General features: G+C 42.3%; 1 protein-coding gene across 1 annotated transcript in view; it reads right to left on the reverse strand.

Annotated features, from left to right (window-relative positions):
* Positions 1–14,144: 14,144 nt before the first annotated feature.
* The window catches only part of lamb1a (laminin, beta 1a), a 44,300-nt gene continuing 42,011 nt past the window's right edge, over positions 14,145–16,433 (reverse strand). The window contains exons 32-33 of the mRNA XM_083763275.1: positions 15,922–16,081; positions 14,145–15,259 (exon numbers count right to left, since the gene is read on the reverse strand). Coding sequence (XP_083619401.1) covers positions 15,120–15,259; positions 15,922–16,081 — 300 coding nt within the window. The 3' untranslated portion in view covers positions 14,145–15,119. The remainder of the gene's footprint in view (positions 15,260–15,921; positions 16,082–16,433) is intronic.

The following is a 16,433-nucleotide window of genomic DNA, read 5'->3' on the forward strand; positions in this document are numbered from 1 at the left end:
ACTGCTTGTTATTTAATGTCGTTGCCTTGCTTTTCTTTTATTCTCCATTATTCTGTAAAGCACTTTGAGCTGCTATACAAATAAAGTTTTATTATTATTATTATTATTATTGTTGTTATTACCTCTGTTGACAAATGTAGACTTTCATATGGCCCATATAGTCTTACACTGTCATTGTTATTACCTCTGTTGACAAATGTAGACTTTCATATCGTCACCTTATTAAACTAATTGCCTAAGTCATTTTTTGCCAAATTTTGTTTTGGGCCTAAATCACCACCTGGTGATGCTGGCCACCTCTGGTAAAATCGCCCGAGCCCTAATGTAAAAGGCCTTCCTGTTACACCCTATTAAAACAAGAGGGAGACTTAGGCCATATTATTTTGCCTAAGTCATAATAAAATGTGCCATTTTAACACACCTTTCAAAATGGGAGTGAATGGGACTGAATGGGAGGTACTGTTACTATGGGACTGATAGAATGGGAGTGAATGGGAGGTACTGTTACTATGGGACTGATATAATGGGACTGAATGGGAGTGAAAGGGAGGTACTGTTACTATGGGACTGATACTATGGGAGTGCATGGGAGTGAATGGGAGGTATTGTTACTATGAGACTGATACTATGGGAGTGAATGGGAGGGAATGTGACTGAATGGGAGGTACTGTTACTATGGGACTGACACGATAGGAGTGAATGGGACTGAATGGGAGTGAATAGGGTGTACTGTTACTATGTGACTGAATGGGAGTGAATAAAAGTGAATGGGAGTGAATGGGGGAGTGAATGGGACTGAATCAGAGTGAATGGGAGGTACTGTTACTATGGGACTGTCACTCCCATTCACTCCCATTCAGAGTGAAAGGGAGTGAATGGGAGTGAATGGGAGTGAGGGAGTGAATGGGAGGTACTGTTACTATGGGACTGTCACTCCCATTCAGTCCCATTCACTCCCATAGTATCAGTCCCATAGTAACAGTACCTCCCATTCAGTCCCATTCACTCCCATTCAGTCCCAATCACTCCCATTCAGTCCCATTCAGTCCCATAGTATCAGTCCCATAGTAACAGTACCTCCCATTCACTCCCATTCACTCCCATAGTAACAGTACCTCTCATTCAGTCCCATTCACTCCAAATTCAGTCCCATTCACTCCAAATTCACTCCCATTCACTCCCCTTCAGTGTCAAATGTCTTTGTTCTCTGATATTACTTTAAACCCTCTGTGGCTGACCCTAAACCATGGTTCATTAAAAATAATTGGAATAAAACATTTTGCCTAAGTCACTTACTGCAGAAGTAATTTGGCCTAAATAACGTTTATAATTGCCTAAGTTAAAATGGCATGTTCAGATATTGGCCCAAGTAATTTTATCCTTACATGTTACATGATTGACATACACCTTTATTTGTATGTCAATAGTCATATTTTTTCATATTTTTAGTTTAATTAGTTTAATAAGGTAACGATATGAAAGTCTACATTTGTCAACAGAGGTAATAACAATGACAGTGTAAGACTATATGGGCCATATGGAAGTCTACATTTGTCAACAGAGGTAATAACAATGACAGTGTAAGACTATATGGGCCATATGGAAGTCTACATTTGTCAACAGAGGTAATAACAATGACAGTGTAAGACTATATGGGCCATATCGTTAGCCTCATAGGATAAATGCATAAGTCATTTTTTATGATTTTCGGATAATAAGGAAAAACACATTTTCTCGCAAGTATGTAAGAGTTTTTAATGCAGATTTTTACAATGGTTTCCTGAGGGGTTAACAAAATGTTTTTTACAAAAAGATAAACATGAGAGTCATTCCATAACAAAAAAAAGTGACTTAGGCCATTTTCAAGAAAATAATCTGTGACTTAGGCATTTTTTAATACATGTCTACTAAACACCTGGGGGTCTATTAGAGTGATGTTAACTCCATACTAAACACCTGGGGGTCTATTAGAGTAATGTTAACTCCATACTAAACACCTGGGGGTCTATTAGAGTGATGTTAACTCCATACTAAACACCTGGGGGTCTATTAGAGTGATGTTAACTCCATACTAAACACCTGGGGGTCTATTAGAGTGATGTTACCATACTAAACACCTGGGGGTCTATTAGAGTAATGTTAACTCAATACTAAACACCTGGGGGTCTATTAGAGTAATGTTAACTCCATACTAAACACCTGGGGGTCTATTAGAGTGATGTTAACTCCATACTAAACACCTGGGGGTCTATTAGAGTGATGTTAACTCCATACTAAACACCTGGGGGTCTATTAGAGTGATGTTAACTCCATACTAAACACCTGGGGGTCTATTAGAGTGATGTTAACTCCATACTAAACACCTGGGGGTCTATTAGAGTGATGTTAACTCCATACTAAACACCTGGGGGTCTATTAGAGTGATGTTAACTCCATACTAAACACCTGGGGGTCTATTAGAGTGATGTTAACTCCATACTAAACACCTGGGGGTCTATTAGAGTAATGTTAACTCCATACTAAACACCTGGGGGTCTGTTAGAGTAATGTTAACTCCATACAGAACACCTGGGGGTCTATTAGAGTGATGTTAACTCCATACTAAACACCTGGGGGTCTATTAGAGTAATGTTAACTCCATACTAAACACCTGGGGGTCTGTTAGAGTAATGTTAACTCCATACAGAACACCTGGGGGTCTATTAGAGTGATGTTAACTCCATACTAAACACCTGGGGGTCTATTAGAGTAATGTTAACTCCATACTAAACACCTGGGGGTCTATTAGAGTAATGTTAACTCCATACTAAACACCTGGGGGTCTGTTAGAGTAATGTTAACTCCATACAGAACACCTGGGGGTCTATTAGAGTGATGTTAACTCCATACTAAACACCTGGGGGTCTGTTAGAGTAATGTTAACTCCATACAGAACACCTGGGGGTATATTAGAGTGATGTTAACTCCATACTAAACACCTGGGGGTCTGTTAGAGTAATGTTAACTCCATACAGAACACCTGGGGGTCTATTAGAGTAATGTTAACTCCATACAGAACACCTGGGGGTCTATTAGAGTGATGTTAACTCCATACTAAACACCTGGGGGTCTATTAGAGTAATGTTAACTCCATACTAAACACCTGGGGGTCTGTTAGAGTAATGTTAACTCCATACAGAACACCTGGGGGTCTATTAGAGTGATGTTAACTCCATACTAAACACCTGGGGGTCTATTAGAGTAATGTTAACTCCATACTAAACACCTTGGGGTCTGTTAGAGTAATGTTAACTCCATACAGAACACCTGGGGGTCTATTAGAGTGATGTTAACTCCATACTAAACACCTGGGGGTCTGTTAGAGTAATGTTAACTCCATACTAAACACCTGGGGGTCTGTTAGAGTAATGTTAACTCCATACAGAACACCTGGGGGTCTATTAGAGTGATGTTAACTCCATACTAAACACCTGGGGGTCTATTAGAGTGATGTTAACTCCATACTAAACACCTGGGGGTCTGTTAGAGTAATGTTAACTCCATACAGAACACCTGGGGGTCTATTAGAGTAATGTTAACTCCATACTAAACACCTGGGGGTCTGTTAGAGTAATGTTAACTCCATACTATTACTAAACACCTGGGGGTCTGTTAGAGTAATGTTAACTCCATACAGAACACCTGGGGGTCTATTAGAGTGATGTTAACTCCATACTAAACACCTGGGGGTCTATTAGAGTGATGTTAACTCCATACTAAACACCTGGGGGTCTATTAGAGTGATGTTAACTCCATACTAAACACCTGGGGGTCTATTAGAGTAATGTTAACTCCATACTAAACACCTGGGGGTCTATTAGAGTAATGTTAACTCCATACTAAACACCTGGGGGTCTATTAGAGTGATGTTAACTCCATACTAAACACCTGGGGGTCTGTTAGAGTAATGTTAACTCCATACTAAACACCTGGGGGTCTGTTAGAGTAATGTTAACTACATACTAAACACCTGGGGGTCTATTAGAGTGATGTTAACTCCATACTAAACACCTGGGGTCTATTAGAGTAATGTTAACTCCATACAGAACACCTGGGGGTCTATTAGAATAATGTTAACTCCATACTAAACACCTGGGGGTCTATTAGAGTAATGTTAACTCCATACTAAACACCTGGGGGTCTGTTAGAGTAATGTTAACTCCATACTAAACACCTGGGGGTCTATTAGAGTAACTGTTGTTTGCTGTGTATGCAATGTAAAAATGCCCAAGTCACACAAAGTGAGTTAGGCGGCAACGTAAAAATGCTCAAATCACACAAGTGACTTAGGCAGATCATCATTTTTGAAGATTGTGAGCTTTGTGATTGGCTGAGGACATAGGCGATGATCCAGAACGATGCAGCAGCCCCAGGAGATCACCTGTATGCAGAAATCTCAATTTCGCCAAAAAATGACTTAGGCATTTATCCTATGAGGCTAACGATATGGAAGTCTACATTTGTCAACAGAGGTAATAACAATGACAGTGTAAGACTTTTCTCACCAATATGGGCCATTATTACATTATGAACTTCTATTACATTATGAGCTGCCTATTAAGGCAACTCATAATGTAACACGTCTTTTTTTGAAAAATCTGTTATTACGTTATGCACTCATGATTTTATTACATTATGAGCTGATTATTACATTATGAGTTTTTATTACATTTAACTTATTACATTATGAGCCTCTTTGAGCCCTTATTACATTATGAGTTGCTATTACATTATGAGTTGCTACAAGGCCTACCATGTTTTGTGCTTGCTTACTGTAAGTCGTGTGTGTGTGTGTGTGTGTGTGTGTGTGTGTGTGTGTGTGTGTGTGTGTGTGTGTGTGTGTGTGTGTGTGTGTACCTGTTGTGTCTAACACATACCTGCAGTGTATTGATCGATGTCCATATCAAAATCAATGTCCAGCAGTTTGTTTTGTTTCTCCAGCTGAGTTTCTAGTGTCTCCATCTCTCTCTGAAAGAGGCTGCACATCCACCCCGCGGCCATACGGAGGCGCTCCAACACAAACACTCTGAAATGATCATCAAGCTTCACACAACAAACATCAGCACCACGCTGCTGTTTGTCCAAAACGCACAATATGTCCTCTCCCACCACTGACGTCATATGTTCATGTATCTTCAGCCGTACAGACTCCATTTGACTCGTTTTACCTCCTTTAGGAGACATTTACAAAACCAAAGAGACTCTTCCAAACTACCGTTGTTTCCTTGGGTTCAACGCCGACAAATTGAACTCGATGCTGGGCTGAATGATGGAGGAAATACCGCTGGAGTGCCAAGAGTTGATTTCGGGTCGTCACGTTTCATTGGCACCGAATAACCGAATGTGTATTAAATATATACTTATAACTTATAGGCTAGTGTGTAAAATGTCCTCCATTTGACTCGTTTTCCCTCCTTTCGGAGAGATTAACACCAAAGAGACTCTTCCAAACTGCCGCTGTTTGCTTGGCTTCAACGCCGACAAATGGAACTCGAAGCTGGGCTACCGAAACGGGAACTGCCCATATAGGCCGTATTGTGAGGTCCCTTTTCGTTCAGTTCCGTTCCCACGGAAAAGAGATTTATAGGTAGAAAGTCCAGTTCGAGTTCTACTCGTGCCCTCCTGCAGTTTTTTTTATAATCCGTGATCGAAGACGGGACAATTTCTTACAAGGCATAATAATATGTGCAAGGGGAGTGGTATGGTTTTGGTCACGTGGACCAATCGCGTAGCCGCTTTATTCCCTTGAGTATGCGTGTGACGTCATCGTATGCGGAAGAACTTTTTGTTGTCCATAGCAACCTAGCAACTCACTGTTGCGACGCTGTTTTCATTCACTCTAAACTGGGAAAATGGGAAAGAGCCGTTGTGCGATTGACTGTACAAACAGATTAAAAAAGAACTCGGAGCTATCCTTTTACAGACTGCCAAAATGTAAAGAAAAAATCACACCGTGTGAAGTGAGTGTTGCAACTCCGTGTGTGGGTCCCCAGGGGGTCCCCGGAACTTCCAGACCCACAGGAACGAGCCCAGGGCGCTGGCCCGGTTCCGGCGGGCCGCCCGCGTCCGAAACAGTTGAGAAACAGAGTTACCATGTGGGGGTCCCCAGGGGTTCACTGTACTGTAATGTACTGTACTGTACTGTACTGTACTGTACTGTACTGTACTGTACTGTACTGTACTGTACTGTCCCACCCGAGGACATGTGTGTTACCCATCTTTTCCATAAGGAGCTTGAGTCCAGCAGTGGTGTGCTAGTGGATTTCAGACTGGATGGAAACCTTTTTAATATCAGGAGGCTACAGGCAAAGACCAAACTGTCCACAGAGCAGGTCATTGAGTTGCAGTATGCAGATGACTGTGCTCTTGTGGCACACTCCCCACAGGACCTCCAGTCCATCCTTGCTGTGGTTGTCAAGGCCTACAGCAGGATGGGGCTGTCTGTCAACACCACAAAGACAGAAGTGGTCTGCCAATGGAGCTCCAGTACCCACACACCCTGCCTGCCTAGGGTTGGGATTCGTTAGGATTTTAACGGTTCCGAATCCTTCCCGGATCCGGTTCCGGTTCCTAACGGTTCCCTTAACGGATCCTAATATTATTTTTCCTCTTTTTTCTGATATTAATTATGCTTATATTACTAACCTAACCAAGTACATAATAAAAACAAATTAATTAATTCAATTATTGAAAATGCACTTTACAATTATGAGGTGGCACTATATTTAAACTTCACCACCACCACCAGATAGCCACCACAACAATATCATTGTTGCAATTTGTACTGTATATTGCAAGTTGCTGTATATTAAATACAGTACACATTGCAATTGTTGTCTTTAATGTTCAGATTAATTTAATATGAAGGACCCCTTACCCTAATGGAAACAAATTGGATGGATTATGAAATCCTTTTAGCAGACCTTGTATTGAACTGTAGGCTACGTTCCTGTGCTTTTTTCTGCAAACTGTTTATAAAGTAGGCTAATCAATCTATGGAGGTAGCCTATATGCACCTAAACGCTGGGCTCTCAACAGTCACGCGATTAATTTAGAACCAAATCAAAAGCAGTTGAGTTGCTTATAAGTAAACATAAGTGCAGACAAATTGATTTGGCGTGATTCATAAAATATCAGACAGAAAGACGTCGAGACATTGGCGTTCTGAATTAACACCATTAACAACAGTTGTACAATACACCTAATGAAAAGCTCTGTAGACATTAGTAGTTTTTATTTTCTATTACGTTACTAGCCTGTGGAAAGTGAACCAGCCTTGTGTGGCAGGATGGGCGTGAGCGTTCCCACGCTGTCACGGCCCGTCCTCCGCCCACTGATTAGGGCTTGATGAGTGTCCTAGCTGGCTTTATAAGGTGACGTGTCGGCCGTGTTTGTCAGCTGTCAGTCTCTCTCTGCCACACTGCTGGTGGGTTCCATGGCCAGGACAGGAGTTATTCCGCCGCATTGAGGTGATCATCCTTAAAGGACAGCATTCAGGTTGTATTTTGTATGAATAAACAATGTGGGCCTATGGCACGCTGCATGCTCTCGTGGTCGTCTCACAGGTTTAAAGTTGTACGGTGCTGGTCCGTCATAATCCCTCTCGTTGCCAATTTGCCATGTCCATCATTTTCCTCAAGAGCGTCCATGTTGGAGCAAGGAAATGGCTCTCCGCACTAGTCAAACTCCGCGCTAGTCAGACGAGCAGTGGGAAGAAGTAGCCCATGTGACGTCACGCGACTGACAGCGCTCTGAAGGATTTTGATTTGTGCATACATGTAATTCGTGCGTGGACATTTGTTTACCTTTCTGAGCGGAATTTCCGGCGTCACTTGAAAAAAACAAACGTTGAAATGAAATACCAACTATGTTTACTACATATCATTGAAGAGTAGGGTTTAACCTGAATGTTTACCTTTAACAAAGCTGTCCGTGATGGTGTCTGTGATGCCATGGGAGTATAAACATGGGCTCTTGTTGTTTACAGTTGTATTCTTTACCTGGCTACGGCTGCAGTGGGTACAACAACGGTGCACGTTGGCCTCATTGAAGCGGGTGAGTTTGTGTGTCTTGCTGTTCCTGCCTCCGTGACTAGTAGTATAAGAGTAGCCTCGATACCCAGGCTTAGTATTTTAATACAGCCGTTGTGCTTTCAGGGCCAGCACTACACCTGCTGCTTTGCTGAACGTAACCATTCTACACACACTCGTACTGCAGTGGTTGAGAGGGCTCATCACACGGCCACGAGTGGTCCGTTCGTTGGTCGCCTGAATCGGTGCCCTGGTTGATAGTAGCCCATATCAGGCGCCATTATCTATATTCCTCCTGTATTATATCGTATTCCTCTTTATCCTTGCTGGTGTATGTATAGATACGGACAAAGCGTTCCCCGGGTCTAACATGAACGTAAAATGAAGCCTGAAATTCCTTGCACTCTAATGCACTGTAATCTTTCTTGATCCGTTCTGGTCCAGCTGGCCATTGGCTGGCCCAGACAACGAGGCGGGACTTCCCCCCTTCTTCTCCGTTGGTTTTTATTTTGACTCGAGTGGGTGGGGGATCCCATTCATAGGCCCAATCCCAATTGCCTCCCTCAAGCCCTGAGCCCTGAACCCTCATTGACTTTAGTGACGTCAGCTGTAAGTGCTTGAGGGTGAGAGGCTGCAAGGGCTTCAAATTGTTGTGAAAGAAATGGGACAGCACTTTGAAGATGAGTCCGCCATTCATGACACTTGCATCACTTATACAAACTGTCCTCATTCACAGCCAGTGCCTACCTACATGCTTAGCCTATTTATACATGTCTATCATGTCTATTTTAGTATTTAAGATGATCGTTTTATTATTAGTTTAATAAATACACTTTCCTGTGTGATATGAGTTGTAATATTCATATATAATAATGTGTATTATACATTTCATTTCCATATTATTTTACTTTGCTCATTAGTCATTTCTCATCATGTTTCCCTTAATATTATTATTGTTATTAAATATATAGCCTATATCCTGCACTCCGTCTCCTTTTGAGAACAGTAAGAAAGCACTATTGTGTTTGTTGACATTCTAATCGCGATACATAACTAATTTGCATACCTAAATTATTGACGTTCGGAGGATCCCCCTCATTCCACTGGTAACGCTATGAACTGTGGGTAATTTATTTGCCAAAGTCAGCCTAAAGTCAGCATCGACGCTGACTTTGGCAAAGGGCACATAAAGGGGCGGGGCTGAGCCCTCACTGACTTACCGATTTCAAATGGGACATCCCTCAAGCCCTCGCAGACTTCACATGAACGCGCAGCTAAGTCAGTGAGGGCTCATTGAGTCAGCAAGGGAGTGGATTGGGATTGGGCCATAGACTGTAACGGTAGCCACGCCCCTCAGAACATACGCGACTTTATGGTAATTTATTTTATAAATGGGACCATCATTTTCCAAAAAAAATATTATGACATTAGAAATGAGACTTTAAACTAGTGACTGGAAGCAGAAAGTATTCATGACCATGTTTATTACGGTAATACAGTATAGGACTCTAGGTGAAGTTGGGCCCAAATACATGGGCCTCTATGGAGCTATGGGGCTTTTTGGGTCCAGTCCAGCGCCACACAACAGGCCATTATATGAACTTTCAGGAAGTCCCGATTTCAAAAGAGGCTTCACGAAATATCTGGCTGACTGCCCCCCTGATATATACATCTAATCTGGATACGACTGGGCCCTAGGCCCACTATAGGCTGGAGAGAGTACTGTCATTATTATTACCCTGTATCCTACCCTAGCCTGTGAAGTGCTTATATATATATATATATATATATATATCCTTCTTGCAGGATATAAGTGGGCGTATCCTCCCGACCCCACACACTCCTTTAGGTGGGGTCACCTCAGGCTCTGCTTGCATGCATGCACATTGCACAGACACAGCGGAGCTGCGGAGCTAAATGACGACTGATGAGAACCGTTTGGGGAACCGTTAATAAAACACTACACACACACACGTGCGACTACACACACACACGTGCAATACCGCACGCACGCAGCGCACGCAGCATGGCACGCGCATTGTACACACACACGCGGACATTGCTGGCCATTGTTGGTTTCACGCATGCGCACACCACTCGTGCTCACGGATACACACACAGGTACATGGACATTGCTGGATGTAGGAGTGGTTGCACCACTCAAAAATAAGTAAATGGATCGCTGCACTTCGCCGATGTAGTCATGTTTCAGGGCTACTGGAATCCATGGATTTGCGGGTGCCACTTTCACTTTATTTGTGTCAGGTATGTTGCTTTTTTTTGTAAAACCATACGTTCAATGTAAAAGGGCCTTTTCACACAATGTCCCGTTTTAAACTAACCTAACGGAGTTCTCTTCTTGTGGACCAAGAAGTGGATTAACATAGTCCGTTCCCCTGAAAGAGATCTGGTCAGGAGTAATTACTCATCAACATGTTACGTGAGTCCGTGGAAAGACTTGATGTTAATGTTCTTATTGATCAACACACCCAGTTACTGAATGTTAAGTCTCCATGGTTTTCCTCAGAATATCGTATGACACTGATTTATATGACACATTAAGAGTCCACTGATAACCACTACAGTGGTTTAATATCAAACTTTTTTTTGTTTTTGTTTTTTCAAGGACCCACATAACTTTTGATTGTTATTGCACAAATGGATCCTTAAGGTCTGTAACTTACTCTGAGAGTGTACGAATGGAACCAAATGGACCCATAGTGTCAGAGTTACAGACCTGCATGTGTCCATTTGTACACTCAGGCTGTAAGGGTCCATTTGGTTCCATCTCTCAGAGTTACAGACCTGTAAGGTCCATTTGGTTCCACTCTCACAGACCTGTAGGCTTAAGGCCTAAGAAGGGTCCATTTGGGGTCCAATGGGGTCCATTGGTTCCATTTGTACACTCAGTTACAGACATGCAGGCTAATCCTCTCTCACTCTAATGCCAGACTGGCATTAGAGTGAGACACTGGCATTGCCAGTGTGTGCCAGTGGTCACCCTTGGCACCCGTGGTTAAAGCTGCCTACCCCTGCTCTACACCAAACTTATTTGCCAAAATAGCCGGTCTACAAGCTCACAATGTTGTGAGCTTGTAGATCTGCTATTTTCTGCAAATGTTCCCTCCAGAATAGGGATGCTATTGTTCTAGTGGTTAATGTAAAAAAATAATCTCACAATGATTTGGCAGCCCCGTCCCGGATGAGTTTGTTTTGAGGCTGATGTCTGAAACAGGACATATGTGAAAACACCCCATATATGTAAACAAATTAATATCATATTTCTAGTAAATGTTTTTGTTATTTAAGGGAAAAAGAGTGATGATCCTCTACATCCTGACTACGTGACAAGGTTATTTGGTTTCACCTCCATCACTGATCGAAGTACAGCAGAGGTACAGACTGTTGTTGAAGTCCCAGGCATTGGGGTCCAGACAGAGGAAACACAAAATGACATTGCCTCATTACATGAACAGATTAAATCTTTAAATGCTGAATGTCAATCACTTAGGGATAAAGTCAACAAATTAGAAAGTGAGTTGAAACATCGTACTCTTGATCCTTCAGAATTTGATGACAGCAAAATGAAATTCTTCACAGGACTACCAAATGTAGAGACTTTGATGTTGTTGTTCAATTTTGTGTCACCAAGTTTACCACCTCCTGCAAAACAGTCACTTAGTGATACTCAGAGACTTCTGCTTACAGCCTTACACTGATGAAGCTGCGCCTCAATCTGTCTGAGGAACTTGAAAAGCCGGTTGGCCCGTGATTTCCCCGAGCTGGTGAATCATCTACTAAGTATCTTGAAAAAAAGGAACAGCCCCGTCATCGAATTTGCTTCCGCGATCCCAGATCCCAATAAGCTGTGAAACAAATTTGTGTAGCAAGCTTCTTGGATCTGGCAGCGTCAGGTTAGTTTCACAGCCCTGCAACGCGCAACATCCCCGAACTGGTTTTTGTTGAAACATTATCAGCAGATACACTGTTAGACAGGCTACCTCATCCATCAGACATGACAACAACTGAGTCAACCGAGGTAAGCCAAGCAGGTTCATCTTGGCAGCAGTTTTAACCTTGACCAGTCAACTTTCAACGCAAATATGTGTGCCACCTGTATGGCCAATCATCTGCCAAAAACGTGAATGATGCAAGGTACAAATCATTCTGTACGGCATCATCAGCTTTGCCAGAACTGTCCATTCCCCCAACAAGTGATGCTCTCCACCAACATTGCAAAAGGGCAAACTACCAAGCAGCAGTGATGAGACGTTCTCTGACTAGTAGGATGTGTGCTCCTTCATCCATTGGCAGTGGATGGGGCATGGAGGATGGGGAGTTAACAGTAACATGGATGACTAGAAATCCTGCCCCTGATAGTGTGTTGCAGGTAGTCCACTGCAATTGTAAAAAAAAAAAAAAGCAAATGTGAGACTGAAAGATGTTCATGTATGTCTGCAAAACTGTCTTGCACTGATTTATGTCACTTCCAGGACTGTGAAAATGTGTCAAAGGAAACATGCATTGAATGAGTAGTTCCCATGACATGGAAACAAAACTCATTTTCTAAGCACTTTTTCATGGGTCCCAACACGGCCTACATGTAACGATGTTCAAATATATCTTACAATAAAGTAGGCTACTCATGTTAAACCTTGCGACGGATGGCATTCTGACCATGACAGATACTACAGGGTGATAAACGTTACGCTGTTAAATATACTTAAAACTTATAGGATGTGGAAAATGTCTCTTGTCTCTAGATGAGGATCAACAGCTGTCTCCGATTACGCTGAAAACAGGCACTGTTTTTCTGGAAAATCTAAACTATCAAATTTATATCTCTTCAAAATAAGAGTAGGCCTAGTCTAGAATATTGAAAAAAATATTAATTTGCACATTGAAACTATAAACTAAGCATTTAAACGATGCTATAAGACACATTATGTAAAAATATAAAAATAAGTAATGTTTCTGTGTAAAGATAAGTAGGCTAATTAAAAAGTTATCTAAATGGATAAATGCTATTCACTGGAGTGCATGGACTTTATAAAGTGTGTGTGTGTGGGGGGGGGTGATTGTTGGTTTCTGGGGAGGTGGTGGTAGGAGTGTGTCATGAGTTGCCTGTGGAAGGGGTTGATATCATTCTTGGCAATGACCTTGCAGGTGATAAAGTGTGGGCTGAGGCTCAATCACCTGTGGGCACACATGTGGTCCTTAATCGCAGCCTTTACGCTCAGAAAGGTTGAAAATAGGGGTGTCTGAGCCTTTAAAGTGCACAATGAGTCCTAGGAAAGCGTGTGGTCAACAGGTGAAAGCTGATGCCAAAACCTTTTCAATACCTGTGCCTCTTAAGTCCATTTCCAGGACTGACTTAGTTCAAGAACAAAGGTCGGATCCCTCTTTGAAGGCTTTGTTTGACTCCATCATTCATTTTGCGTGTCTTAAGTACCAGGTCTTATTCCCTAACTTGAGTAAACTAAAGACCTGGAGGCGTGATCAATGCCATTTGGCTATTCTGAGTGGCCAAAGAGCATTGATCACGCCTCCAGGTCTTTAGTTTACTCAAGTTAGGGAATAAGACCTGGTACTTAAGACACGCAAAATACAGCCCTATGCCTGCTAACTAGCTAGACTTGTGTGGTATCCATTTTAGTCCATATATGCAAAATACTATGTCAAGACTATACATTCTGTGTTCGTCTCCAAGGCCAGCTGTCTTTGTTATTCAAAGTTGGGGTGTCGATGCGGTTTGCTGTCTGTTCCTGCTGATAACAATTATGGCAGATTATTTTAGATTTCTTGTCCCAATTAATTCCAACAAAGCTTAAACTAACATGTCTGTGCTTAGTATCTAAATGTAATAGCACAGTGACATGCTACACAATGTGCTGTGCAGAAGCCTCAACCTTTACCTGTCAGTACATTACATTCACAAAATGAAGTCATCCATAATCTAGGTGATGAGTGCACAGTATATTTTGGTTACTTATATCAAACGCATTGTACTTGAAAGACTTGAAAGATGGAGCAAAAGAAAAATAAATAACAGAAGCTGTGTCACATATTTTTCCATGGGCAAACTTTATTAAATATCAATTGAGTTTCAAGTTCGTTTGTGTTTGGTCTAATCGGCTGCACAAGATGGCATAGAAAAATACAAAAAGTAAAAAATGAGGTAAACAGCTTTGCAGTCTCATGGTTAATAAAACATAGGTTAAACCTTATACATTCACGCTTTCAGCCCTTTTAAAACTTTGGTTTAGAAGCTTGGAAAACAAAAACAAACATCAAAGGACATTCTTAGTTGAATGTGATGGGGTGGGGTTGGCTGTTATACTGTATACAACATTGAAATACATTTATAACAACTTTTCTTTTAGAGATTAAATGGAATGTGTATGTTTTTTTAATTGTTTTTTCACTTATGTAGACCACCCTTTTTTTTTAACTTGAGAGCTACTTAAAAAATGTGGCAATTTATAATGCTACCAATGTTTGTGCACAGCAACACTGAAAACAAAATGTTGCATTGTGGATTTGAGGTGACAGGCGCTTTTTGATGTCAATCAATCAAGTCGCCTTTAATTCAAGTGGCAGATGCCAAGAATGTCTTTTATATATTTAATTTAAATATTCTTTAGGGGCATGCCATGTGATCTACCTGCACAGCCGTTGTGATCTACTGGTAGATCGCTATCTACCTTTTGGGCACCCCTGATGTAGACAGAGCACAGAGGCCATTGGTTGAAACTTCTCAAGTTCTCTGTAGCTTGTTTTCATGATAGATCTATGACTGGTTGGTTCAGCTCAGTAGGCTATATGTAATGAATGGTAATTCATAATTAATATAATTAATAATCAGCCATGATCATTTTGGGTCTCTTTAAAATTTCCATGACCTTTTCCAAAGCGATAGATTGTCCAGGAGTTAATTGTCTGCAGTGGGAACCCTTAACACTTCATAATTCATAACTTTTGATTTGATGCTACAAATTATCTCTCTCTTTCTCTCTCTCCCATAGAGAGAATATCTGGCACAACAGTGTTCTAGAAGAGACAGGTGCTATATATGGTGACTTTCTGGCTGATTTCCTCCAGCAGTTCCTTCACGGCCTTCTCCAACTCCACCAGCTGGTTAGCCTTATCCAACATGGTCCTTTGGTTGTCCTCATAGGACTGCTCTAGATCTGAACCAAACAGAACAGAACACAGAGTGATTATAATCAAATCAAATCAAACTTTATTTATATAGCACAACCGAAGCTGACCAAAGTGCTGTACAGGTTAAAACAAACATAACATCAACAGCGCCAGCGCCCATCGGCTCACAGACAAATGATCCATCCATCCATCTTCAACCGCTTATCCGTAGTCGGGTCGCGGGGGCAACAGCTCCACCAGAGTGCTCCAGACTTCCCTCTCCAGAGCAACATTAGTTACTTCCTCCTGGGGGATTCCGAGACGTTCCAAGGCCAGTGAGTCGATGTGTTTCCTCCAACTGTGCCTTGGTCTTCCCCGGGGTCTCCTCCCAGTGGGACGTGCATCGAGGACCTCCCTAGGGAGGCGCCCGAGAGGCATCCTAACCAGATGCCCGAACCACCTCAGCTGACTCCTTTCCAGGCGAAGGAACAGCGGTTCTACTCCGAGTCTCTCTCGTGCGACTGAACTTCTCACCCTATCTCTAAGGGAGATGCCGCAGCCACCCCGTTGAAGAAAACTAATTTTGTCTAGACTACACAATGACATTCAATTCAGCCAATGACATTGTGTGATGCCTGTGAGGTAACGGGTCAGGATAATAACATGACCTCAGTGAGACAGAGAGTGAGACGTGAGTACACTGCGTTACCTTTAAGCAGCTTTAGCTTGTCACTGGCCTGTAACAGCAGATCCTTCGCCTCCTGCTGCAGGGCCGACGCCCTCTTCTTAGCATCAGCCAGGCCCGCTGCCTTCTGGGAGATCAAGTCTTCTGCTGCTGTGTATTTATCAGAGAGGTCTGTGTCCAGGTCCTGCGTATATTCATTCATACATGAAAAGGCATGAGGAACTATTACAAAACAAAAATGTCCCATGTAGCACTTTAGCACTTACCTCCAAGTGCTCAAAGCGCTTTACAATGGTTCATTCATTCATACATTGGGAGGTGAAGCGGCGAACAGTCGACGCCAGCGTCCTCACTTCCCACATTCACACACCAATGGTGGCGAGCTCACACCGACCGACTCATTGGAGGCAATGTATAGGGTTCAGTGTCTTGCCCAAGGACACTTCGACATGTGGACAGGAGGAGCCGGGATTCGAACCGCCGACCCAGGGATCATTGGACGACCTGCTCTACCTCCTGAGCCACAGCCGCCCATA

The sequence above is a fragment of the Protomyctophum parallelum genome (genome assembly GCF_964188405.1).
Source record: "Protomyctophum parallelum genome assembly, chromosome: 4".
In the NCBI taxonomy this organism is placed as follows: domain Eukaryota; kingdom Metazoa; phylum Chordata; class Actinopteri; order Myctophiformes; family Myctophidae; genus Protomyctophum; species Protomyctophum parallelum.